Source organism: Anoplopoma fimbria, chromosome 22 (assembly GCF_027596085.1).
Source record: "Anoplopoma fimbria isolate UVic2021 breed Golden Eagle Sablefish chromosome 22, Afim_UVic_2022, whole genome shotgun sequence".
Taxonomy (NCBI): Eukaryota; Metazoa; Chordata; class Actinopteri; order Perciformes; family Anoplopomatidae; genus Anoplopoma; species Anoplopoma fimbria.
Genome location: NC_072470.1, coordinates 2,532,077 through 2,559,952, shown reverse-complemented (window position 1 = coordinate 2,559,952; position 27,876 = coordinate 2,532,077). Strand labels below are relative to the sequence as shown.

Sequence of the window (27,876 nt, the reverse complement as noted above, 5' to 3'; positions counted from 1 at the left end):
TTATTAACTTGTGCGAGCGAGAGCTGCCAAAGAAGCTGCGAAGAATTTGGTCCAGATGCGAGGGGGAAATTAATGCCTGCCGGGGAATAATCAATAAAAGGAATTAAAAGGAAAGAAATCAACAATTCATCTTGTTGATTCCATTATCATATTTGACAACGTTGGTTCTTGATAAATAGTTTTGTTTAAACTCTTATGGCTCTTTTTAAGGTGGAAAAATTGTATTAATACTCATTTAATGTATACAGAAGTCAATAAAGTAGGGGGAAAAAAGTGCTTAACCTTATACAGTGTAACAATAGACTTATTTTGACATATTTTATATGTGGTTTCCAGCTTCATTCATAATCCACCATCACTCTAAAAGATGATTCATTTAGAGGTTAATTGCTGTTTTTTATATATATATATTTTTTGACTGAGTCAATTCAAAATGTAATCTTTTGTTTCCCATTCTCATTTTTCCTTGAAAGGGAAGTACTATAAAAAGGCATGACAAAGGGCATCTTGGGATTTAATTCTAGTGAAACCCAGTTTAGTCAGAAAATGATACACACACACACGACATAACCACATCCCACAATGCGACATGGTTTTCTCACAAACACCCCAAAAAAGGATTTGATTGTATTCTGATCGCCAGTGTGCACTAAACACCCATGCACCCATATCAGTGCTCCATCACATTTACATGGAAAATCACAATCGGCGTTGATATCTACATCAACATTATCAAATATCAGAGAGGTAATCAATTATTCAGTTCAAGTGCTGCCAATCAAACAGACTTTACAAGGTGCTTCACAATAAAGCACCAAATAAAGATGGAAAACAGGGGGAAATAAAATGTCGCCTCCAATGTGAACTAAAAGAATGATAATAACGGTCACACATTTGTTATTTATCAAAATGAACTTTGATGGCATTTTACAGAAAAGAACAAAAGTGAACCCGGATCAGTCAAATTGGGTGACCTACTACAAGAACAATGTTTTTATTATTTGATTCTGGTACTTTTTCCATCTACACTCGCCAAAGAAAACCAGGTGTACGTTCGTTCTAAAGAATGGTTGAGGTGTGCTCATTTTCACAGCATGCTCTTCCTGTATAAATACCAGTTTACATGAGGGAAAATTAGATATGCATGCTGTTTGTGCCTTGTTTATACAACTGGCCACATGTCATTTGGGAAACTGGGTATTAGGCAGAAATAAAAAAGGGTTTAAAGGATTTTCATTTTGAACAAGCAACTAGGACGAGGGAGACCGTGGAAACTGGTACATGTTGAAAATAATGTCATGGAAATGCCAGTTAAATAAATGTTTTACTTTAAAAAACAGACGGCTGGATGTCTTTCTACCGGCGAGATATCAAACCCAGACCTGTGCTGGATGCAGTTATCAGCTGCAATGACAACAGACTTCAACTAGAGATGGAATAAAAAAAACTGAAAAGTCCACAGCCTGTGATCAATAACTGATTTAGAGCCAGAAACAGAAAGCCTGTGTCTAAAACTATTTCACATAAGTTATTTGAAAGAAACTTCCTTCACGTACGCTGCCGTCATTTTAGATTTCTAACCGTGATCAAACATAATTACTTAACGACATCATTGCTAGGGAACACCCGCATTATTGATGGGAATTTGTTGCCATGGCTACCACAGATACAGGACAGGCGGGTGTTTTCTATCTCTTTCTGTCTATTTGTTCACAATTCTTCAACATAACCGCTCAAAACCTCCATTTGCAATCCATTCACTCCAATGCAATCAATGTTTATACAAAGGGCTACTTAATCTTTAATAAATAATGACTTTGTTCTTTGTCTGGTTATCCAAATAATCCCAAATCTTTGAAGGCATTAACTGCTTTGTAGACCATATTAAAAACTGAAGCAGTACAGTGACCTCTCTGCAGTGTGTTTCTGAGACTCTGAGGACCGGCAGGAATGCTGACCTCTGCTCTTCCTCGTTATGGGTCTCTCCCTCCCTCCCTACTTTGCAATTAGTTGTCCAGGAAAAACATGTGCCTTTTTAATCCACGCCGAATTTGGAAAGCTCCGAGTAGGAGAGATTTTTATATGTCATCCCTCGTTTAATGTTATTGCTTTAACTTTAAAAACCGACGGGAGAACAAATACTACCAGATCACGTCGCTTTATTTATTTGGGATACTCAGTTGGTCAAAGGTCAAGGACACAGGAGGAGTCATCACAGAGGATCAGAACCAGTATAGAGGCTGCAGGTTGGCCACGTGAAATCAGAACGGGAACAAAAAGTAAAAAAAAAGGTTTACCTCTCCACTTTTGAAACCTTATCCCAGAGATTTACATCAGCTGAGCTCAGCTGGCCTTTTCCCATTTCTTCAAACTGGATGCACAGACTGTAAAAGCCTTTAATGAGGGACTCATTTAGAAAAGAATAATAAAGGAGACGTAAGATGAAAGGAAGGAACCCAGAGGAACTCCAATAAAAGTCGACCGTTCATCATTTATGGTTTGGTCTGAAAGCTTCTCATACTGTAGTGTCAGCAAAGAGTCTGTAGAGAGACTGTAAAGTTAAAATATAAGCCCATCCCTGTGTATAATACTATTTACAACAGCAAAAACATTTAGAAAGAAAAGCCTGTGAATTTCTTTTTTTATAACATAACAATGAGTCTAGTGTTGATACAGAACGTTATAAAAAAACCCACTTGCTTTCAATGTTTACCATTAGTTTCCCCAATATCAACTCTTGCGATATAACATCCACTTCTTCACTCACTCACACGCACATATTTAAACCTCTTCCTTCTTCGCGATTGGCTGCCGTAACGCACACACAAACATAATCACGGATGCATACGCGGATAAATGTGACATGCGTGTGTTTATGCTGCACGTTGTCCAGTGACCTCCCACTCTTTCAGTGCGTCGTCATGGCAACGTTATGACACAGGCTTCCTGTTTCTCCTCGTTTTAGTATCAGAGTCTCTTAAGATTGAAATTGATGGTTTTAGAGGGGAAAGGGGAACCCCCCAAAATAGCCAAAGACCCCCAAAACACCAAACACACACACACACACACACACACACACACACACACACACACACACACACACACACACACACACACACACACACACACACACACACACACAGGGTTCAAAAGGACTGTGGATTAGGAGCCGATAAGTGAATGACTGTGGGAAAGAGACGTCAGTTCATATATGTGAAAAACACTGAAAGAAGTTTTACGGACAATATTTGTTTATATATATATTTTTATGAAAAAGGATCATTCATAAAAATTCCAAAGTGTGTTTTGGTCTAAATAATTTCAATGACATAATAGATATCAGTAGATACACCAAAAAGATAGATCCACACAAATCGCCTCGTGGCTGTATTCCTCCGCCAATCAGTCAAGTTTCAGTTTACATCCACGTCTGTCCAAAATGTCATCACTTTATCCTTTCAGACATTTCTGTTGAAATTGTCATAATTAGCGCATTCATTCTCGAGTTATTGTTGTGAGGTAACAGTGACCTTTGACCGCCTTGACCGCCAAATGAATAATTTCATCCTTGAGTCCAGGTGGGCGTTTGTGCTAAATCTGAGGAAATCCCCTCGGGGCTTTCCTGAGAATGTACTGCACGTACTACCTGAAAACAGAATGCATAATAAAAGAGCTCCCACATTCTTATAAAACTACACTTTTGAGCCCTTATTACTAACTTTGGGCATGCCGTGACTGGATTGATTTGAGGCTAAAGAAAATACTGAACCTGGATTCCTTTAACAGCCAGGAGAAGAAAAAAAAGAAACCTCAAGCTTTCTGTGTTTGGCTGCAAAATCTCTGTGAATGGATAGTGAGTTGCTGGCAGCCAGACTTTTCTTCCTCTCTGTGTCACTGACACTCTCTGCCTTTGTCCCCTGTCCAAAATCTGCTCCCACACACGCACACACCAACACACACACACACACACACACACACACACACACACACACACACACACACACACACACACACACACACACACACACACACACACACACACACACACACACACACACACACACACACACACTAGCTGCTGAAAGGTATTGTATTAACCGGCCACCAGGAGCTGGAGGTAGGAGAGAATTTCTTTGTCCTGTGGAAAACTCTTTTCACCATTTTCATGCCAACGTATGTAAGTCTGTCTCAAACTAAAACAACAAGAAGAAAAGGAAAGAGTGTAAGAAGATATCATTTTCATTTTGTGGTAAACATATGGTCTTTGGCTGCGACTGATTACCAATTAATCTGCAGAGCATTTACAGGATTTATGGATTCAACGTCAGTGGAATAGTGGTAAATCTGTATCTACTTGCTGGTCTCAGTGGCTCCTTAACTGGCGACAGTGCAGAAGAGATGGCCACGTTCACTTTGAAATACTGGGAGAAGTGTTCGACTGCAGGTTTGATAAGCCCAACAACCACCTACACCCCCCACCTGCACTGACGATCTGCAAAGGGGATGTGAGCCTGCTCCTACGCAGACAGAAGATCAGGAAGGCACCCGGCCCAGATGCTGTGTCGCCCTCCTGCCTGAAAGTCTGTGCTCACCAGCGGTGACTGATGCAGTCAACATGGGACTGCACTACATGCTGCAACACTCCGACTCCCCCAGGGACACACCTCGTTAATACTTCAACCCAAACTCTTCCAGCTCACTGTGCCAGCCTCTACCCGTCAGTGGATCACTAACTTCCTGACAGACAGGACGCAGCAGGTGAGGCTGGGAAAAATCAAATCCAACTCCCAGACTATCGGCATTGGCGCCCCCCCCCAGGGATGTGTGCTCTCCCCACTGCTCTTCTCCCTCTACACCAACGACTGCACCTCAGGAGACCCATCTGTTAAACTGAAGTTCGCAGCTGAACAAGCTCAAAATTGTGGAGACTTGAGGAGGAGCTTCAGGAGGAGCCCCCAAACACTGACCCCCCCTCACCCTCACCATACTCAACAGTACTCGTTTCCTGTGGAGACCTTCAGGTTTCTAGGTTCCACAGTCTCCCCAGGACCTAAAGTGGGCCCCCAACATCGTCACCATCAGGAAAAACACCCATCAGAGGATGTACTTCCTGCGCCAGCTCAGGAAGTTCAACCTGCTTCAGGAGCTGCTGACTCAGTCCTACTCTGCTATCATCCAGTCTGTTCTCTGCACTTCCATCACTGTCTGGTTTGGATCGGCTACCAAACAGGACAGGAACAGACTACAACGGACTGTCAGTTCTGCAGAGAAATTCCTTGTATGTACATGGCCAATAAAGTTGATTCTGAATCTGAAGACAAAAACATTAAAAACCTAGAAAGGTGAGAGTCGGTTCGTCCGACATATTCTCTCTCCTTCTGACCACACACTGGAACAGAAACACCATATTTCCTGACATCTATTCCTCCACGGCGGGGCTATTGTGTTTCTCTTCCCAGAATTGTGTAACAAACCCAATAAAAGCCTTTTAGCTCTCTACTCATTTCACCGAGTGCCTCAAAACACACACACACACACACACACACACACACACACACACACACACACTCATACTTTCATAAACGTGTTTATGAGTCATCTGTGGCAGTCAGGTATTGTCGCAGTAACACCCAAAATAGAAGAAACACTCGAGGCCACTCTGTAAATAAGTGTCGTTCTGATCACCCTTTGTAGTTGCGTTTTATGGTGAATTAATGTCTAATAAATGTATTGTTGTTAGCAGAGTGATGAGTGATTTTTATTTATTTAGTGGAATCCATAAGGGGGTTTAAGCTCAAAGTTAAAGCCATGCAATCCACATGAAAAACGCAAAAACATATATATATATATATATATATATATATATATATAAAAATTGGAAAATAAATGCTAAATATACCATCATCAGCATCTCTGCAGTCTTTGATATCTTCTACATTTCTACATATTATCTAAGTAATGAGAGAGGCAAAAATGAAGCAAATCAAACAGTAAAATCATCAGTGTTGTGTGCACTAACAGTGTGCACAGGTCCTTCATAACACAATCAGATACAGAAGCACCCCTATGTGTAGATCTGGTCCTGGGTGACTTAATTATGTTTTTGTCTCCCCCTATTGGCAACAGTAGATGTTGCGGTCAGCTGGGCCTCTGTGCAAATAAATATCTTTCCACCCACAGACATGTTTCCACTTATTCCTAATTAGCTAGAAGTCTGCTTGGCTAAATGTTGTTAGGAATTATTACATGAGGTCATCAAACGCCACGTACTAATAAGGTGCAAATTGTGCAATGAAATTGAGAAAGAGGTGAGAGAGATGTCAGTTCAGCAGTTTGTGCACACACAGTCCTGGTAGAAGGGCCGAGTAAGCAACCCCCCCGTGTAAAAAGCAATTCGAGGAAAGCAATTTATGGGCCTCTTGTTAAAAATATTGAGATTTGGTTTAATAAATGTACTGAAATAAAAACAATTTCTAGCATTTTTTCAGCTGTGACGACTTCTTTTATTTCTCTGGCGTTTCCCCCAGCAAAGCGATTATGTAATTATCCTCAGTCTGGTGTCTGACCTGCAGTTTAGTGGCGATGGTTTTTCCCTTGACACATTAGCACCTGATTGTGACTGATTGGGCTGTTTGCCTAGACATTTCCCCCTTAAAAAAAACAAACAACCTCCACCGGTTTTTTTGCGGCTCTGATTACTCATGGTAGCTGATTAATCACAATCACCTAGATCATTAAATACGTGGCCTGTGCTGTGTGATGTAATGTATTTGCATGTAATCCCCCGAAGCCTGATTTATGTGAGAGTTTGACGTCAGGAGAGATCTGAGTGCGAGGTCACTATCACGAACCTAATATTACATTTCAGAAATATAGCTGAGGTGCTCTTTATTTCTGTTGAGGCGCCTCCACGTATGTAACGCTGTGGGAAGAAGCACTCGCAGGAAGTGATGTAGGTAAAAATGTCCTGCTATTTTTGTTCGTATCCGCGATTATTTTGTAAGTACTCATTGATTTCTGGGATTCACAGATGTTTTCTTATTTATTTATTACATTTCATCTGGTTTTCACAGTCCACAAATTTGAAGAACGCAGGGATATCATATCAAATTTGATCATTTTCTGTTTGAGAGTCATTCTAATGATGAAATTATTAAAAGATATATTACTGGTCCATGGAACCGTATTAAGACTATAAAACCCTTGGATGATAAAAAGTACGCTCAGCTTCTGAATGGCTTACAAGCTGCATTTGATTTTCCTGTAACGTCAGTGCTGACGCTCTGGAAAATCACGTCTTTACTTTGTTTAAGTTCTTCTGAGTCACGCAGCACAACCCATGACCTTATATAGTGTAAAGGGGGCGTTAACTATGCTGAAAATAGGCAATCAGCCACACGCCTCCAGTTTTCGATCAAGTGGATTCATCATTCAGAATACCTAGGAAGGGCACATGTGTATGTTTGAGAACGTCTGGTGCATCTGGAGTTTACTTCTCTCATTTCTTCTCTTAGCAGAAAATTAAGAGATATTTTTTGGTATTTATTGGTAACAGTATAAATAAAGTATACTTACAAGAGATATACAGACAAGAAAATAGTGTTTGTGCTGTTGATTGGTAGTATTCTCCCATAATGCAATGCACAACGTAAATGAAGTAGCCGAAAACAATTACAATCAATTTACCAAAAACATGACATTCAAACTAATTATAAAGACTCGTTTTATTTATCAGTGTCCCCACGCCCTTAATGGTTTAATTCCTACTTCTCTTCTTCCCCTATTGCAGAGAAAAAGGATATGGCACTGTGAGGTTCCCATGGCAACACACCAATGTGTGACCAATGGTAGCTGACTCTGGCGGCTGATGAATTAAACATACTAACAAAAAAATGTAGTGTAACAATGTTCCCCACATTCACAAACTCACACATCTGTCATGATTGCTCTTTGACTTCCAGAAGACAAAAATTACAATACTTATCCCCCCCCACCCCTTTTTTCCTTTATTTGTTTATTAGACATTTAGTTGATACCATCTTCAAATCTCAAAAGCTGCCTTTTTCCACTGCTGACAGTACATGCTTTTTATCTGTTCCAGACTGCATTCCTGTTTTTACGGTACAGTGTTCCAAGACAAAAGAGGGAGAGGCTGGTTAGTTCAAGACTTTCAAGTCCAAGATCAACACTTTATTGCCCTCATCTATCAGTTAAGGTTGGTAAGAAACGTTTTGGTGCAGACTCACAAGAAAGGCCCTTTCAGACAACGCGATTTGAGCGGCGGTTTAAAAGCTTCGCCATTTTGTTGTTGCCGGCAACCGGTAACTAACTGGTTAATATAACATTCACTCAGAGAGACGCAGCTGGACAAGACTCGCCGTGGTGCGTCCTGTCTGAACAGCTCAACTGGTTAAATTAAACATATAGACCGTAAAAAAAAAAGACCTAAAGAGATATGCGTAACATTTGCGTAAAATATTCTCGTAGTGCCTAACCGTTGACTTTCCTATCCAAGGTGTATCGAAGCAACATACCACTTTAACTTTCCTGCACAGTCACAAGCCCAAAAGGTCTTAATGCCCACTGAAGAGCGTTTTCTTTTCACCAACTGCATGGCTCATCAATAATAAACCCTTCTGTACAGATCTAGTGCTAACTGTTGACTGAGTTGCAAGTATTTTCTTCTGTGTTGACGTGTGGAAATGCAGCCTGGCTTCAGCAGTGAGATCCTCCGTGTGTGTGAGAGAACACAGATTAAGGGACATCCTGTAGGAGTTTGAGTGTAATCATGGTTGAGAATTTGATAACAATCTTGGAGAATATATATATTCCCACACAGCCAGATCGAGTTCACAGACACACACGCACATGCACGGCCACTTATCTTTGTCCCTGCTCCCAGATGGATGGGATCACTGTCTGTGTCACACACACACACACACATATACATCAACGAGGAACACACACCAACTGAGCTTTTAACATTAATATGTCATATGCATGAATACACAGTGAAGGGTCGGTCATGACTCATGAGGATTCAAACCTCTGCTTGATTACATGGCAATAAAAAACAACAACAAACAAGCTTATAAAAAAGTCCTGGAGACACAACCAACCAACCAACCAACCAACCAACCAACCATGATCTTCTCATGGCTCGGTTGTACTCCTGCCTCCCCATCACCGCATCGTTGCACTCGTGCATCTGGGTTCCATTATGCCATCAATTTTCTGTGATTGCGTGCGCTGACCTTGTAATCAAGCCAGATTCCTTCTGCACGCGCCTGCATGTGCGCCGACTTGTTCCTGCTTTTTATTCAAACTCCTGTATAGCTGCTGCACAGAGAGCTGAAACCAGTGTTTGTGGTCGATGTTGTGCAACAGTTGAAACCTTTTTCGAAAAGCGTATGTGAAATTGGCCTTTGGTTTACCTCCAATAGTCTGCTTTCCCTCAGGATAATGTATGGCAATGTATGGACGCATTAGCCAAGCCGGCTAACAAAAGTGGACCAAAAACTTTATAATATATAAATATAGTATTGCAGGGATGATGTATTTTTGCCAGCCAACCCAGGAAGTTAGCATCACATTGGTTCCCTCCACAAAAAGCCGATGGGATTCTTCTTTTCAATTTTGGTTTATTTCAGAAAAACAACAGAATGACCAGCTTATGATACAGCTTAATCATTTAACACTGGTGGATCGGTACTCAGTAGAGGCCGATAACCAAAGTACAGGTATCGGTATCAGGACTGAAAAAAAGTCAGATTGATGCATCTTCCCGTGTGGAACGAAGCGTTATAATCTCTAAAGGTTGTGTTAACAAAAGACCTTATTTCAGGTATTTAACCAAAGACCGATTTTAAAAACCAACTGACTTCGAAACAAGTGACAAAAAATGCTGATTCTCGGACTCATTCCTGCAGAACTCGATTGGCTTTTTAATTTAATCAGTGAAAAATCAAATGATGATATGAAACCACCTTCAACATCATGAACTATCATGAATAAATACATGGTCTGCTTAGGCTAATGTTATGACTCACACGTGGCACCGGGGGTAGGCAGTGGGCTGTAATCTAGTTACATACTTGATCTAAAGATCATTTCCCTATTGATGGTTTTTGTTGACTCAGGTTTTTCCGGGATGCAGCAAATGCAATTACTTTGTATGTTTGTCATAAGGCATAGAACATACTGTACAGATGCACGTTTATCTCCCTAAGCATATTTAGGGTATGATTCAGATATAAAATTTGTATTGTATTGCTCATTTATTTAAAGGGAGTTCAATCAAGGCTCGTGCTTTAATAATTCCTCCTAACATTTCCAATTTCTGCTTATAGTACCATTATTATGAACAGCACGAACATCCATTCATGCTATTTTCTAGATTATAAATGTATGTAAATGCGGGAAAATGCATTCAAACACACACACACACACACTTCTGATATCAAACCTACGCCTTTTGGTCAGAATTCACAGAAGCTTGTAATGAACCATAGAAAAAAAGAAAATAGGAGACATTAAATGACCCATGAATAAATCATGAAAGAACTTTATAAATGTCTTCCTAGAAGGAATGCTTAGCCCATCAACAAAGGCTGAACTTCTTCAAACCAACAGCAACTTGCACGTTTTCTGCTCGTACTCGGCTGCCATTTGCGGCCCTCAGCATATTGTGAAATTGGCCTGCGCAGGTTTTGATTTGTCGCCATTAATCAAACTGTCTGCGGCTACATGGATCATTGCTGCAGCTATCCGGCCAACTGGGCAGCACCACTAATACCGCATGTGTTTGACTTTCTCCTCGGCTCCAACGGCAGGAGTCAGTTCATTAGTAAAAGCCTCCAACAGCAGGAGGGCGAACTGTTATGAAGTCTTTGACAGCAGTTATTTCATTTCTCTGCCACATAGCTGACACATGAGTAGAGATCAGATAAGCCCTTTAAGACCAGAACTCTGACAAAATGTTATTTTATTTGATTTTTTTTTTTTTCCAGACAAAATAATTGACGCAGCACCTCAGGATTTAAACCTGCTCTAATCACTGGCACAACTGGGGAAAGAAAAAAAAAAGATCAGCTGCTGAACGATACGTAAACACACACCGATTTGCTTCGCCTTGGCTTTTAATCGCGTTTTCCTGCTCTGCTCACTTCACCTTTGACGCTGATCGACTTGAACAGCGCAAAGCACACTGAGCGCTGACTTCATGAGGGAGAAATCCACTCCAAGACGTGAATCATTTGCTATTTGAGGACGACGTCCAGTCAGTTATATTGTTTTTAAGCGATGCACGTCTGTTCAAATGGTTTGAAATATTTCAATTAATAAGACAAACTCTCTGTTCTCAAATTTGTTCTTAAAGTACTACTTTAACTGTCAATAACTATATATTTTTTCTCCGTCACAGCTGCAGTTAAATGCAGTATTGATGGCAATGGCAGTAAGGGCCGACATAAAACCCAGGGGCCACATATTGTTTTCGAGGGGCCAGTTAGATTAACTCTGAATCTACATGCTAAATTAAGCTAAACAAATATGTAGTATACCTCTGTTGTGGTGTAATACAACAAACCATACAGCATTCAATTAAACTCTTAGACAATTATCTCTCATCAAATAGAAACAATGCACATATCATAGACACATGACTTACACGTGTTTCTTACATATTGTATTTGCAAAAAATAAAAACATTATAATAAATAATATTAAACTAAATAAAACACACGTATATACACATATATACACACACATATATACACACACATATATACATGTATACACACACACACACATGTATATATGTACAGTGGGTACGGAAAGTATTCAGACCCCTTTACATTTTTCACTCTTTGTTTCATTGCAGCCATTTGCTAAAATTTTCGCATTAATGTACACTCAGCAACCCATCTTGACAGAAAAAAACAGAAATGTAGAACTTTTTGCAAATTTATTAAAAAAGAAAAACTGAAATATCACATGGTCATAAGTATTCAGACCCTTTGCTGTGACACTCATATTTAACTCACATGCTGTCCATTTCTTCTGATCCTCCTTGAGATGGTTCTACTCCTTCATTGGAGTCCAGCTGTGTTTAATTAAACTGATTGGACTTGATTAGGAAAGGCACACACCTGTCTATATAAGACCTTACAGCTCACAGTGCATGTCAGAACAAATGAGAATCATGAGGTCGAAGGAACTGCCCAAGGAGCTCAGAGACAGAATTGTGGCAAGGCACAGATCTGGCCAAGGTTACAAAAGAATTTCTGCAGCACTCAAGGTTCCTAAGAGCACAGTGGCCTCCATAATCCTTAAATGGAAGAAGTATGGGATGACCAGAACTCTTCCTAGACCTGGCCGTCCAGCCAAACTGAGCAATTGTGGGAGAAGAGCCTTGGTGAGAGAGGTAAAGAAGAACCCAAAGATCACTGTGGCTGAGCTCCAGAGATGCAGTAGGGAGATGGGAGAAAGTTCCACAAAGTCAACTATCACTGCAGCCCTCCACCAGTCGGGGCTTTATGGCAGAGTGGCCCGACGGAAGCCTCTCCTCAGTGCAAGACATATGAAAGCCTGCATAGAGTTTGCCAAAAAACACATGGAGGACTCCCAAACTATGAGAAATAAGATTCTCTGGTCTGATGAGACCAAGATTGAACTTTTGGCGTTAATTCTAAGCGGTATGTGTGGAGAAAACCAGGCACTGCTCATCACCTGCCCAATACAATCCCAACAGTGAAACATGGTGGTGGCAGCATCATGCTATGGGGGTGTTTTTCAGCTGCAGGGACAGGACGACTGGTTGCAATTGAAGGAAAGATGAATGCGGCCAAGTACAGAGATATCCTGGAAGAAAACCTCCTCCAGAGTGCTCAGGACCTCAGACTGGGCCGAAGGTTCACCTTCCAACAAGACAATGACCCGAAGCACACAGCTAAAATAACAAAGGAGTGGCTTCGGAACAAGTCTGTGACCATTCTTGACTGGCCCAGCCAGAGCCCTGACCTAAACCCAATTGAGCATCTCTGGAGAGACCTGAAAATGGCTGTCCACCAACGTTCACCATCCAACCTGACAGAACTGGAGAGGATCTGCAAGGAAGAATGGCAGAGGATCCCCAAATCCAGGTGTGAGAAACTTGTTGCATCATTCCCAAGAAGACTCATGGCTGTACTAGCTCAAAAGGGTGCTTCTACTCAATACTGAGCAAAGGGTCTGAATACTTATGACCATGTGATATTTCAGTTTTTCTTTTTTAATAAATTTGCAAAGATTTCTACATTTCTGGTTTTTTCTGTCAAGATGGGTTGCTGAGTGTATATTAATGCGAAAAAAAAATGAACTTTTTCGATTTTAGGAAATGGCTGCAATGAAACAAAGAGTGAAAAATTTAAAGGGGTCTGAATACTTTCCGTACCCACTGTATATATATACACACACACACATATATATATATATATACACACACACACATATACACACACACACATATTATTTTTATTAATTTTTTAAAGCAGAAAACACGCAATAAATCACGTCTCAGAGCCTTTTAACAGTCAAGAAACAAAGACAGTCAGATACACAGACAATCAGACAGACAGTCAGTCAGGTGTGTCTGACTCACCTTACTTGACGTCCTCGTGGACTCCTTTCCTTCTTCCTCTCTGTTCAGCTCCTTCTCCTCGTCTCCTCTCTCCTTAGCTGCTAGCTCACTAGGCAGACAGATAGACAGTCAGACAAGCAGACAGTCAGACAGACAGTCAAGCAGACAGACAGGCAGACAGACAGTCAGTCAGACAGACAGACACAGTCAGTCAGACAGACAGACACACACACACACAGTCAGACAGACAGACAGGCAGGCAGACAGACAGGCAGTCAGACAGACAGACAGACACAGTCAGTCAGACAGGCAGACAGACAGACAGACACACACACACACAGTCAGACAGACAGACAGGCAGGCTGACAGACAGACAGTCAGTCAGACAGACAGACAGACAGTCAGGTGTGTCTGACTCACCTTACTTGACGTCCTTGACTCCTTTCCTTCTTCCTCTCTGTTCAGCTCCTTCTCCTCTCTCCTTAGCTGCTAGCTCACTAGCTTAGCTGAACCAGAACGTGGTAGCATTAGCATTAGCATTAGCTAACTCTCACAAGTGTTTCATTTAAATACAACTTTTAACATTTTCTTGTTTTTTTTTCTTCTGAAAAGTTTCACACTTCAGGTTTCCTGGTGTCCATTCACAGTTTTGCACGTTTAATTGTTTTTAATTAATTGTTTTTAATTAATTGTTTTAATTGTCTCACCTGCGTCTCTTCTGTGGACTTTTGTCCCAGGGTGCAGTACCGCGTTTAACCGCACCGATTGGCTAACATGTACAACACGTTACAACCAAGAGGGGCGCTGTTTCGTGCGTTTAAGAAAATCACATTTTTTTTATTTATATTATTATATATATATATATATATATATGTGTTATTAAATTTAGCTACATTCATATTTGCCTAATGATTAAAGTAGTTCAATTACTTTTTTGAAATTTTTTGTGTAGTTAAATACTGTTTTTTTTATAGCCACCAGCACCCACTTGACCTTTCACCTTTGTTTAGTGCTAGATGGGCATCATGGCGGGCGCTGCTCAGTGCTCACACTGTATATATAAATCTTCAAAAATAAACTATGTTTGGGGGAAAACACTTTACCACACGGACCCAGTGTCTAAACGTTTATACCTTAACATAGCTCAAAAGATTGGCTTGAGCAAACATTTGATGTCATTATCGCCAGATGTTTAATGTTCACTTTATTGTTCCCAGTATGTCAAATATAATAATCTAATTCCAGCATGAAAACACCAACTCACAAACTAAACTGCCAGTCTTTGGGTCATGCGCTAAGTCCGTCGGTTCACTTAGAACAATTCACATGGGTTCAAAAGAAATTCCGCACTAAACCACAAGAGCCCTTCAAATCCTTCAGCACAAGGTTCACGATGGATGTTCCCTTTTAATAAAGAGACTAATTGATTCAAACAATTCAAAGTCCCAAAAACCCCATCTGAAACCGCCGTAATAATGAGAGCAGACCGATCCAACTGACCTATTCCACCTCTGCCGGAAAGAAATACGCAGACATCCCATGATGCCACTGTCGTCACGGGACAGTCAGTAGAATGATGGGAAAAGAATAAGATCAGAATAATTTCAAAGACACATGCATGGCATACATTTCCTTCACCTAAAGGCACTGCAAATTCCAAGCATAGTGTGATTAAAGAGGGAAGGCAGATGTGGCAGTTAACAGTTAAAACAACACTGAGGTAACAGCGTCTGATCGCATGACTGATGGGCATGTTGATTTTCTGGCACTGGAAACATGCCTTTGTCGATAAAAGATTGAGAAACCGCAACCAGCTGGAACCTAACGTTCCCTTGATAACTTGCTGTGGTTTGCTTTTGAGCTAAACTGAAGAAAAATGTACCTTCCCACGCTGACCAATAGATTAGCACATACTGTACACGCTGCAGGTTGTGTCTTTAAAAATGAGTTGTCAGCAAATCAAAGAGAACCAAAGTTCATCAGGAATCAGTCACAAAACCGCAGCAGTATGAAACCAGGAAATGAAACTATATGCTCCTGTAAACACCCTTTAGAAAATGCCAACATAATGTGACCAATCATATTAAAAATGACGTTAACTTTAAAGTTCACAGCATCTTTGGGTCCTTCCCACCTTTAACTGAATTGATATATGTTTCTTTTTTTTCCCAAATATTTTTCCAATCTGGCAATAAAATTCAAAGTGAAAGAATGAACTGCAATAATATATAATGACCCTATGAGAAATACAGAATAATATTCGTAAAAATAAACAAAAATGGAGCCCAGAATTGTTACACTAAAAATGTTTAATCTTTGCCGTAGTTCCCCATCTTGTTCTCTTACAGTTCAGTGTGAGGGTACTTGTCCTGTGTGGGAAAGCTAGAGGAGGAATCCGCTGCTTTTTCGACCGCCATGCCTTCTTCCCCCTTAGCCTCAGGAGTTTGCTGCTGGCTGGAGTTGGGTTCCTGCATGTCCATGATTTTCAGGAAGTCGAACAACTCGGCAGTGGGAGGCCAGCTGTCCCCACCCAACGTCCCTGCAGAGGCGGACAAAGACAGAGATGTAGAATTAAATTGAGCCGTTTGATACAGGACTAAGAAGGACGGCTGGATTCAATATAATGCAACAATAAAGTATTATTAATGTTCAACTGCAATAAACCAGGTTGCGGCTGAAGTTACTACCAGAATATTGAATGGCAGAAATTAAGAGAAAGTGACAGATTCAATCCAGAAAAGTCGGCCTTTGGAAACACATATTAGGCAAATGTCAAGTCAAGTCCAAATATTTTTTTCTTTTAAAGCTACACACTTCAGGTCTTAAGAAGAAGAGCTTTGTCTTTTGAGGAAACATAGTTCCAGGAAAGTAAAACGTGGAGACTCAAAGCCACTCTGTGTCTCTAAAAGGTTGCAGGTCTGTGCTTTCTCCGTGGAGAATTGAGGGAATGCGTCCCTTGGTTTTGGGTGGACAGGGGACGACTCCCAGCGAGACCTGCGTCTTGTCTCGTCCTTCACCCGCTCCATACAGCAGAGTTCAAAAGGTCAAGGCTTAATGGCTCCGGACCATTTTAATTTTAAGCCTTAATTTAAAGACCCTGTTTACTCTCATTACACGTGTTGCTGCTCAGCTCAAAGCCCCATGGGCATACCGTTCACATTCCTCGGACGGGAAAGCCACAAGCTCGATCCTGCCACTGTATTAGTCTGCCTTTAATTCCATGGGAGCATTTGGCATTATACCTTGTAATGTGCCTCAATAAAGAGATTACAATGTAGGAGAGGAGGGTAGATAACTGGTACATCTATTTTATCATTTCTTTTACACTTTTTAAAAAAAAAAACTTGCGACACTGCTCCATATTTTCTCATTTGACACATCACATGCCTCACTCCTTGTTGTTCCATCTTGTAAAAGATATAGAAATCACATTCATCTCAATTACTTGATGGCATTCCATAATTTATTCTTCTTCTTTTGACATCTGAGGAATACTAGTTTTAAATAGGGGTTGTCTCTAATCAGCCTCTTCCGATGTCTCGCATATAACTTCACTTTTACTTTCTAGGCCTTTAGCAGCTGCTTTTATCTTAATATTTTGCAACCTAAAAATGAGAGAAAATGTAGATAAACGACATTCATAAGCAATCAAAACTATAACGTGCGTAGATAGGATCTGGATATCTGCTGGTGTGCTGGTAGGAAATCACCTAATCGCTGCATGGAAGTATGCAATTAACGGCAGCGTCATTTCTGCAGTGAAAAAACGGAATCGTGCAGGACCTGCGTCAAAAGCTGCCGTGTCTGTTTTTTGTATAATTATGCGGGGGAAATTTCTAATTTCTTCACAATGCAGACAAATTGCAAGAAATACCAGGTGTAAATGTGAGTGCGTAAGTAGATTATTCATTGCAGATGGAAAACGCATTCCAACAGCAGGCGCTTAATGGGCCTTTCTGCTAAAATAAATTAGCAGAGTTACTGTAATTGCAGTGAGCAATTAGTGTGAATAAAGAGGAGAAATTACAAACAAAAGCTGGGGTGAGGATCTTATTCATGATGTTTTTTTGCTCTTTTTGCTTTAAAGTTTTTTAAGCTTTACTTTAATGCAACTATGGCATGGATTTGTTGTTATTCTGTGTACTTTTTTTTCCTGGATTCCTGGATTTCTAACATCTTTGCTTTATATTGTAGCACAGCATGAAAAACTTCACTGTTTTTGGTTGTTGTTGTTTATGTATCTGTTCTTGCTTTGTGTTTTTTTTTTTATATATATCTTGTCTTAATTGTGGGTTTTGTATTTTATAATTTTACAACTGTGGAAAATAGAAAAATATAGAAAGGGGATGACATCTTTGCTTGAACACTGGTGTGGTTGATACGAAAAAGTTCAGGCTGTTCTGTTGTGTTCAGCTTTGGGATTGTGGGGGATTTAAGTCATGGTTAACCGGCATGTTCAGAAAGCAGATCTGTATCGCAGTTAGCAAAAATAACAAATCCCAAAGGTTCATTTCTGTGTTTATGTTGGACGAGAGTTTGGATTCCTTTCAGTAAAATTAAACCTTATTTGGAAAGCTTTCCATTTAAAGAGTGAATAGCTATTAATGGAAAAATCTGTTAAAGCTATCCAATGAGTGCATTATGATACAGGTTCAAATATTTCAAAAGATTTTCTATCATTAAAATAAATAGGGTTGAAACATCCTGTGGTCTTGTATTATATTATCTTATATACCTTCCTATATATTGCTGCCTTTTATTTCTTAACTCTTTGCTGTGCAGCTCTTCCTCTTCCTTACCTGCTGCTGACTCACTCCCATCCTCCACCCTCTGCACCCACTGCAGGACAGAGGGGGCCATTATGGGCGTGTTGGGGGAGTACTGATAGATTTCACTTCCAGAGGGCAAATGGGTGAGGACCAGGGCAGGGAGGGGGGGCATGGAGCCCAGGTATGACCCCAGGACGGACATACCAGCTGGAGTGCGGCCGCTGGAACACAGACGGAGAAAACAATTCAATACAATTTAGTGGGGTCATTATTATGAAATGACTGATTCGATGCCATTGATTTATCACGTACAGGTGGATCCAGCAGACCAGGTACTGCTCCATCCGCTCGCCCCCAAGCTCCACCACTCCTCTCATCTCCTCCAGCAGCGCCTGGTTCTGCCTCAGCCCGATCTCGTCCTCCTCCTCTCCCACAAAGAGGAGGAGCAGGCCTTTGCCCAGGGAGAGGAAGGACGGCAGGTTCTCCACCGTCAGCTCAGGCTGGAGATAAATAAGGGACAAAGAGGAGGGCAGAGTTTCAATGTACACATTATTACGGTCAGTGCCTCTGCAAGATAAACAGGAATAAGATATTTAGACCATGACTGTTCAACAGTCACAGTTTTTTTCAATATAAAGTCAGCACAAAGCTCAGTATCTGAGGTTTACACATCAGGGATTCTTGCTGTTCACTGTAGCTGCTACAGCAAGCTGTCAGGCACTAAACCTGCCTGTGTGTGTCAAAAGCACGTTAGAGGCAGCAGTTATTTTACTGAATACACCACCCTTCAAACAGTCCATGGGTTGCTCTATTTGAAATTCTGATTTTAACTGGATAACAGCGCCATCTGAAGGGACTTTTGGTTATTGTATGGCCTTTAAGTGCCCTATAGTTCAATGATTTATGAAATTGATCAGCTCCACATTATTGCTTTGTTTTTTGAATGAGTTAACTCAGACGTGAGGCATTACTCCATCCTTGAGGACACTCTGTGAAAGCCGAGATGGAACAGTTCACAGTACGTCACAGATAACAGGTTCCATGTGTGGGTCCGCAAACTTCCAGGAAGTTACGTCCACATCATGTAGCCACAGGATTTCATTTCATGAGATTTAAATGCCGATCTGGCTCACAATTTCGGTTTTATTTTGCTTTGTTTGAACAGTTTGATTTACCAGTGGATGCAGCAGTGCGGTGCGGATGTGTGAGAGCAGCTCGTCGGCGGAGGTGGATGCGGGCAGCGTGGAGGGCCCAGTCCCCCAAGAAGGAAACACCGACACTGCAGGGAGATCCACGTTGTGCTCCGACGCCCTGCACAGCACACATGCAATATAAATACATATTTGAAGCTCATTTTTAAAGACTATTTAATGATGCAAGAACATTAAATGTCCTTTCAACACCTCACTCACTAGTGTGTATTAATCTAAGCTACTCTGGTTACCTTGTGTTTTGTCAAATCAAGAAGTAATTCAAGTGAAGTTCGACTTCAAACTGTCAGGGACAACCTTGAGGCAGGAATGACGAGGCTGAATTCCGAGTTCTTACCATTTCTCTGCCAGCGCATCTGTCAGCAGTCCGGTCAGCGCCTCTCCTCTCAATGACTTTGCTACTTCAGTGAACGGACGTACACCTGGCAAGACAGAGCGACATCGCCATTACATCATCATCATCATCATCATCATGATCATGCTGCTGACAGCAGAACATTCCGTGGCTTTAAAGGACGTCCCTGAAGAGATTTCTGCAATTAAAATCACTCAGCGACCTTGCCTGTTGAGTGTTAATTCATTAAAATTCATACTGGTTTTTCACAGTTGGTACATATTTTAGTTTGTTGTCGATGTGAAAAGAACAACTAATTAATGCACTCTGTTGTCAAGTATTGTGCGTGTATTAAAACCTCATATATCTGTCCAAAAGCTATTAAAAAGACATCAATGACATCAACAGTGATCCCTGGTTTAATGTCTCACTGGTTCCTAAGGCAACATGGCCCCACAAACACAGCCATGGGTGACATAACCTCTGTGACGACACTCAAATATACACTCAAAATACACCGTTTCCTCCCAATTGAGTAACAGTTGCAGACAACGACGGCGCCCAGTTGTTTAAACCTTTTTGAAAGATGTTTGTCGACAGTAGAGACCAATGAGCATGGGGCCACATAAAGGGTGGGGAAGCACAGAGAGGAGGAGTAACGCACAACGTTACTTTTTTACGCTTTTTATATGATTTATTTGACAGTAAGAAAAATATATAAGAATAACACCAGCATGAACATTAATTATCTCAACCTGAATAAAGTCCTTATATTATTTGCTATCTGCTTTTGAGGCCACACCATCAATTAGAGAATGTCATTTTACAGCCCCTCACCTGCGTCTGCTTGTGTCCTAAACAGTCCCAGTACCCGATCGGGCTTGTAGCCTGCTAGTTTTGGATGAGGCACTTGGAGGAATGATGTCACTTCCTCTTGGGTGGACAGTAGCGCCGGAGAGGCTGGTCTGCTCCTGGTTAAAGAAGAAACATGTCAGATTGTGTGCATACACACTGACTCCCTTATCACATATAGGAGTTTAGAGTCACACCTTTAGATGCAGTGCACTTGTTGTTGAATGAGCCCTATAGTGACTTTTATCCCTAAAATGTAAAACATGTAATATGTACTGTACTTCCGTTGTTGAGGAAGTCACAAGCAACAGAACAAAATAGGGCAAAATCAAAGCAGCAGAGGCCGAGATATGTTGACTTTGCCAGGAATGGGTAAAAAAAACACTGGGTCCTACATTTCCCACGATGTAACTTGATAGTCACTCATTTGACCACCTGTCTAGTCGATAGCCACAGCTTTCGAACTCCACGTCCTAGTTTTTAACTTTTGTAACTTTCTCGTTCTCTATACTTTGTAATGTCCAGGGCCAAGCTGAAATCCCCTTGATGACATCAATATGACATCATCGGGGTTATTTCATCTCCCTCCAGAGTCACAGATGGCACTATTCAACTGTTCCACAGGCTGAGAAGTATTTCCCATGATATGTTAACTCAACTGGATGTGTGAAATGATTGTAATCAGCATATTTGCTATAATGTTATTATTTTTTACTTCATTGTTGTGCTATTCATAATTTGGATTGGAGGGGCACCTAGGAGAACATACTACTATAAGATGTAATTCAACTCCTGATTTCAAAATCCTCTCAAAGACAAACTCATGCCTGTGGGACTCACAGCATGATGAAGCGATGCAGTGCCTCAGTTCCCAGCATGCCTCCGTAGTGCTGGGCTGACTCCTGGGGGCGGAGCAGCAGGACGGTGGGGAAGACCGTGACTGGCTGGAATGGGAACGGGGGGGAGATGCCCGACTCGGCAGCACAGAGGTCGGTCCACTCCGCACAGTTGACCGCACTCATCTGGACCTCGGAACCTTAAGTGATTTAGTAAATCAGGCAAACATCCACATCATGTCATTTCAAGACATATCAAACTGGATGAGCTCTCTGTTTATCTATTTAGTCATTACACTCATTTTGAAAATCAAAAACAATCTCGAAGGGTCTCTCTTACAAATCCAAAACTTGCCTGAGAGTCATAACGTTCATAAATTCTCATCGGTTTCAAAGTAATCCAGTGATAGTTCTCTGCACATACATTGCAAACAGGAAGTGCTTTTAGCTAATTCTGGAAGCTTTTAATGGTGCCAACTTGACAAAAAAGAACAAATAAAAAAAACTGAACTCAAGCTGTAGCCTAGCGACAACTAAATGACTCCATGGAACCACAATACTTCCTGTTTACATCTCCCAAATTATAGGGATTATAGTTCCAAAATGTAGAACTTGAAGAATAATGACTCACTAGTATGAACTTATTTGTGTTGCATCATCAATATATATCTCTAACATTAGAAAATGCTCATCAGCATGAAGACTCTGCTCCTGTTTACCTTCAAGTCTCTCAGCCACATCAATGAATGAGCTGAGAAAAGTCTTCGAAACAGCATCCCCTGGTGGTGAAAGCAGAAAGCTACCATTAACTCCATCCAAGTGCATCTCTTTCTTACATTCAACAGGACGGTAGGAAGAGCGAGGCTTACATGGGAGGTAGAAGAGCGCCACTGTCAGGCTGCTTTGAGCAACTGTGGCGTGGAAATTGTCATCAGTCAGTTCGATGAGAGAGTCCACGTCCGGCAAGTCCAGGCGGTTTTCGAAGACGGACACGGCGATTTCATCGTCCAGCTTGTCTTTGGGGGGGAAAGACACGAAAAACACATGAACAACCTCTTTCCCTCCTTTGCTTACGCTTCTCTCTTATTCTCTCCGTTTTACTAACAGACACTTACTTAATTCTGAATCCAAATCCGCCTCCTCGGCAGACTCCTCGTCCTCCTCTTCCTCTTGCTCTTCTTCTTGATTTGTGAAGAGCTCCATCAGCTCATCGAGGCTGTTTGAGTGCAAATACTTCACCTCTGAATCCTTGAAGCGCACACACACACACACACACACACACACACAAACACACACAAGGTCAAATACAAATGGGTGAAAATGGTAAGTCTTGTTTTTTGTTATGTATGAATATATTTATGTGGCCATCATACTTTCTCAGGCAGCCTGTAAGCAGCATTATATTCATCTGCGGTTTTCACTGCCGGACTCTGCCTGATAACACACACACAGAAGGTAGATTTAGACTGTTTTGCTTGGCATATAGACAATTCTACCTGGTAAAAGAAAGCTACATATTAAAACAAAGGATGAAGAAGAACACAGAACAATATGTAGGGGATGAAATAGGTCAAAATTCAGTTACACCTCATTCAAAACCTAATAGAATTGTAAGCTATAACGACATTAATTTGTATGTGAAGAGAATATATGTGATGTGTTAACCCTCAACAAAATCAGTCATAGGATTAGATCCATCCTGTGCTTCTTACCTGTGCACAAGCACCACTAGGGCGAGGCCGCGGAGCCTCCAGGCCAGATCGGTGGACCTGTCCAGGTCCTCTTGCTTGGTTGCGGGACGGGAGAACAGGAAGACCTGGGGGGTTTCCTGGTAGGGGAACTGAGGGGTCTGGACCGAGGACGGGTCGTCGTAAACTTCGGACTGTGTAGTGGAGAGACCCATGCAGTAATGTGCAGGTGAATACATTATGTTCACTTTTGAAAAAGATACCCATCATATTTCCTAGAAGGAAATATGATGTCATGAAACGGCTTATTTAGCAGTGCTTCCCAACCCTTAAAGGGACCACAACATAAGTTGTCACTGAACTATAAAAAGGGGTTTATACGACACAGTTCTGCTTTTTTTCCCTTGTGAATTAATGGAACGTTTTAATAAAACAAGAGGAAAAAGTTATTTCCAGGGCCTCATTGTTTCAGCCCTGGAAATAACTTGGAATATAAAGAACTCCTTGCCTAAAAGGAGCAGTGTGTAAGATTTAGTACGCATGGCTTCAGTGTTTGGTTTGTCCGTTCTGGGCTACCGTAGAAACGTTGTGGCGCAACATAGCGTACCCCATAAAGATGAACTGCTCATTAAGGTTATTTATTCTAACAAAAACATTTAATATCACATTTCAATTCTGGTAATAGAGCCCCCGAAATGCTACACGCTGGCCCTTTAAGAATATACAACACACACAGTGACTCTTCATTTCCATCCTGCTCACCACTAGTGGAGCCTCCATGAGCTGCAGGAAAGAGTGGAGGCTGAGGGTGGACAGGGGTTTGCTCATGCGGGTCGAGGGACAGTGCTCGGAGGTCATGGACCCACTGTGAGCTCTGCAGTGGAGGAACCACACTTGAGACGAGCGAGACGTCTCATCCACTCTGTGGGACAAGATGGAGAAGGAGAGACGCGCACAGTAAATACCTTTTCAGGGATGTGATTATGCATTCTGGGTTTTTCTTTCCGTCGCCACATGAAATTACATATGTACGGCTTTTCCTCAAACACCTTTAGAAAACATAATCTGGCACAAAAGCATGGCACATGATTCACATCATAGAAAGCAATAGAAAAGGAAAAAGATCAAACAACCTACCCTAAATGGTTCAAAACTGGGCCTCCAGTTATGAGGATGAATTGGTATTTGGAGCCGTACACATACGCTGTCTCCATCATCGATCTGTGCTCTAAAGTGGCATAATCAGAACAAACAATACAAATCATTAAATCAGTCATTTAGGTCAAATCAATCAATCACACTCACCATTTTCACAGTACAATCCATGAGTCAATCAATCAGTCCTTAGACACATCAGCCAGAGCGTCTCTATCCCTGACATTCTGTCCCTGTATATCCGTCCTGTCCTTCGTTTCCATACCTTTCGTCCCCAGACTGCTGACGTAACCCAGCGCGATATCCTTCTTCCCTCTGGCGGCCTTCTCCATGGCCAGCAGGTCAGTTTCTGTGTGAACGTACTTGATCTCTTCGCGCAGAATGGCACTGGAAGAGAGAGACAAAAGCTGTGTTTTTAATCTAAATACATCTTAAAGGATAAATCTGGAGCTTGTGCTATACTTTTTTATTATGAAAAGACCAAAACCAAAAAACTTATGACCATGTGATATTTCAGTTTTTCTTTTTTAATAAATTTGCAAAAATTTCTACATTTCTGTTTTTTTCTGTCAAGATGGGTTGCTGAGTGTACATTAATGCGGAAAAAAATGAACTTTTTCGATTTTAGCAAATGGCTGCAATGAAACAAAGGGTGAAAAATTTAAAGGGGTCTGAATACTTTCCGTACCCACTGTATACTGCATGAATATATAAACATTTAAATATATATGTATTTATAAAAAATATATTTTAAAAAGTATAAATTGCTAAATAATTTAAATAACTACTAAATAGAAAAATGATATATAGTATTAAACAATATCAACATTATGTAATTACAAACACTATTTATCAATATGTTAAAAATCCAATTTGTATTTGTGTTTTGTACTTTACGGAGTGTTGCTTACTCACAATAGGACCTCGGAGACTATGGAGTTCACGTCAAACACGGTGTCCAAATTAAAGCCCAAGAACTCCTTGCCACCCCTGGCAGAAAGACATGGGAGAAGGAAATGTCAACACAATGTATGTCTTTTGGTCAAATTCAATCTACAGCTCACTCTACCTCTGTGCTCCACACACCTGAACAGAAACGCTGTGTTCCGAGCCTTTTCTTCCGCACAGTATCCATGAACTGGCTCTTTATTGCAGTTGACCTGAACATAAAAAGGATCAAAAAAAGACACTGAACTACACCTCTAAATCCCATACACCTGCTGGTACATGTCTCCTAATCTTGAAGGGATTTAAAAAAAAAAAAACGTATGTCTATGACAGCAGGACTACGGTTACCTTGCCAACCAGCACTCCATAATACTGCAGAGGGTCAGCGGACTGCTCCAACTCCACCAAGAAGAGAGAGATGGTTGAGGACACTGGGGACAGAGATATGTGGGTTTAAAAGGCGTCATGAATTGAGCTGCTATCTTATGTATCTATTATGTTCCTTGTACTCAATAACATTTAAAAAAATGTTAATAAAGTGTGCCATGGCTCTGAGATTTGTTGATTAAGAAAACTGAAGTCAATCATACCTCTGTGCTCAATGTTAGCAAATGCAATTCTAAAAATACTTGAAACAACAACACAAAATGTGGAAAAGATGCTTGTTCTAGCAACCTACCTTGTTGCTCGAAATAGATGAACATCGTCTTCCCAGAATGCAATTTGTCGTTGAAGTCTGCAGCCGTGTATTCCATCAGCGCTGGCTTGCTGGCCTTCTCCGTGCATCCTCCTGACCTCACCCACAGCAGGAAAACAGCCATGCACGTCCACATGATGGAGTAAAGGCTCTGGGAATATTTGTTTTGAATATTTGTTATGAATATTTGTAATGAATATTTGTAATGAGTATTTGTTATGAATATTTGTTGTGAGTATTTGTTATGAATATTTGTTGACTATTTGTTATGAATATTTGTTGAGTATTTGTTGAGTATTTGTTATGAATATTTGTTATGAATATTTGTAATGAGTATTTGTTATGAATATTTGTTGAGTATTTGTTATGAATATTTGTTGAGTATTTGTTATGAATTTGTTTGTTATGAATATTTGTTGATGAATATTTGTTATAATATTTGTTATGAATATTTGTTGAGTATTTGTTATGAATATTTGTTATGAATATTTGTTGAGTATTTGTTGAGTATTTGTTATGAATATTTGTTGAGTATTTGTTATGAATATTTGTTATGAATATTTGTTATGTATTTGTTGAGTATTTGTTATGAATATTTGTTGAGTATTTGCTATGAATATTTGTTATGAATATTTGTTGAGTATTTGTTATGAATATTTGTTATGAATATTTGTAATGAGTATTTGTTATGAATATTAGTTATACATATTTGTTATGAATATTTGTAATACTTATTATATTCCTTTATACTTATTATATTCCTTTATATACATATTTGTAATGAATATTTGTAATGAATATTTGTTATTAATATTTGTTATACTTATTATATTCCTTTATATACATATTTGTTATGAATATTTGTAATGAGTATTTGTTATGAATATTTGTTGAGTATTTGTTATGAATATTTGTAATGAATATTTGTTATATTATACTTATTATATTCCTTTATATACATATTTGTTATTAATATTTGTTATGAATATTTGTTATATAAAATAGGAAGTGTTGTCAGCATGGATAAATAAATGTGACAGTGATAGACAGGTGTGACTATATATTCCCATTAATGATGACTTCCTGCTATGAAACATCAAAATGTCTGCTTTGAAAAAAACTTTATCAGTCACATTATTCAGGGACAACAGAGAGGTTACCTGAGAGAGCCGAGGAATGTGTGGCACAAACGTCACAACCCAAGATATAACATTATGACGCTAATTAAAATCATAAAACTAAGAAAATGCTTTAGTTTGGGATGATGGTACTGGACATGCTAACACGTTAGCTCGGCTCGTTAGCTGCCTGCAGATGAGCGTTCCTCCATGCTTTCATATGAGCTTCCTGTTATCATTTCAAAATAAAAATCCGAATTGGCTAATTTGTTGCGTAGTTGTTGAGTTCTCCACACAACTTGCATTATTAAAGTGATAATGATACTGCAAGATTGTGTAGCTGGTATGTATATGGTTGTTTTACAGTTATTTGTGTTTCCCCAAATGTCTCCGCATCGTTTAAGCTTTTATTTTGAAGACGTTTGTGCGAATTGTTTTGATGCCGCTTCCTCCGCTGGACACGCCCACTTTCTTCTCTCGACCAATCATATCAGGGGACAGTTCGGGGCTTGGACAAGTATCCAATCACACGCCTACAAAGGGCAGCTGACGTCACCACTAAGCAACTGAGTGCGGGGTGGCTGGCTCAGCCAATGAAAACGCTCCCTGAGAAAGTGGGCGTGATGACGTAGTTCGCTTTGGAAACTGGC

General features: G+C 40.4%; 1 protein-coding gene and 1 long non-coding RNA gene across 2 annotated transcripts in view; both read right to left on the bottom strand.

Annotated features, from left to right (window-relative positions):
* LOC129111732 (uncharacterized) overlaps positions 1-14,363 on the bottom strand; it is a 52,248-nt gene extending 37,885 nt beyond the window's left edge. The window contains exons 1-3 of the long non-coding RNA XR_008532342.1: positions 14,326-14,363; positions 14,039-14,124; positions 13,640-13,727 (exon numbers count right to left, since the gene is read on the bottom strand). This is a non-coding gene — a long non-coding RNA (uncharacterized LOC129111732). The remainder of the gene's footprint in view (positions 1-13,639; positions 13,728-14,038; positions 14,125-14,325) is intronic.
* Positions 14,364-15,915: 1,552 nt separating this feature from the next.
* Positions 15,916-27,433, bottom strand: txndc16 (thioredoxin domain containing 16). The gene is made up of 20 exons (XM_054623800.1): positions 27,269-27,433; positions 26,091-26,259; positions 25,760-25,842; positions 25,550-25,623; positions 25,379-25,453; positions 24,729-24,850; positions 24,446-24,536; positions 24,071-24,230; positions 23,333-23,502; positions 22,994-23,054; positions 22,736-22,868; positions 22,490-22,636; positions 22,340-22,399; positions 21,625-21,820; positions 20,770-20,903; positions 19,936-20,020; positions 19,563-19,698; positions 18,700-18,887; positions 18,418-18,608; positions 15,916-16,157 (listed from the first exon to the last, which is right to left on the bottom strand). Exons 2-20 carry the CDS (start codon positions 26,242-26,244, stop codon positions 15,961-15,963), a joined length of 2,457 nt encoding a protein of 818 aa, XP_054479775.1. The 5' UTR covers positions 26,245-26,259; positions 27,269-27,433; the 3' UTR covers positions 15,916-15,960.
* Between the last annotated feature and the right edge of the window lie 443 nt (positions 27,434-27,876).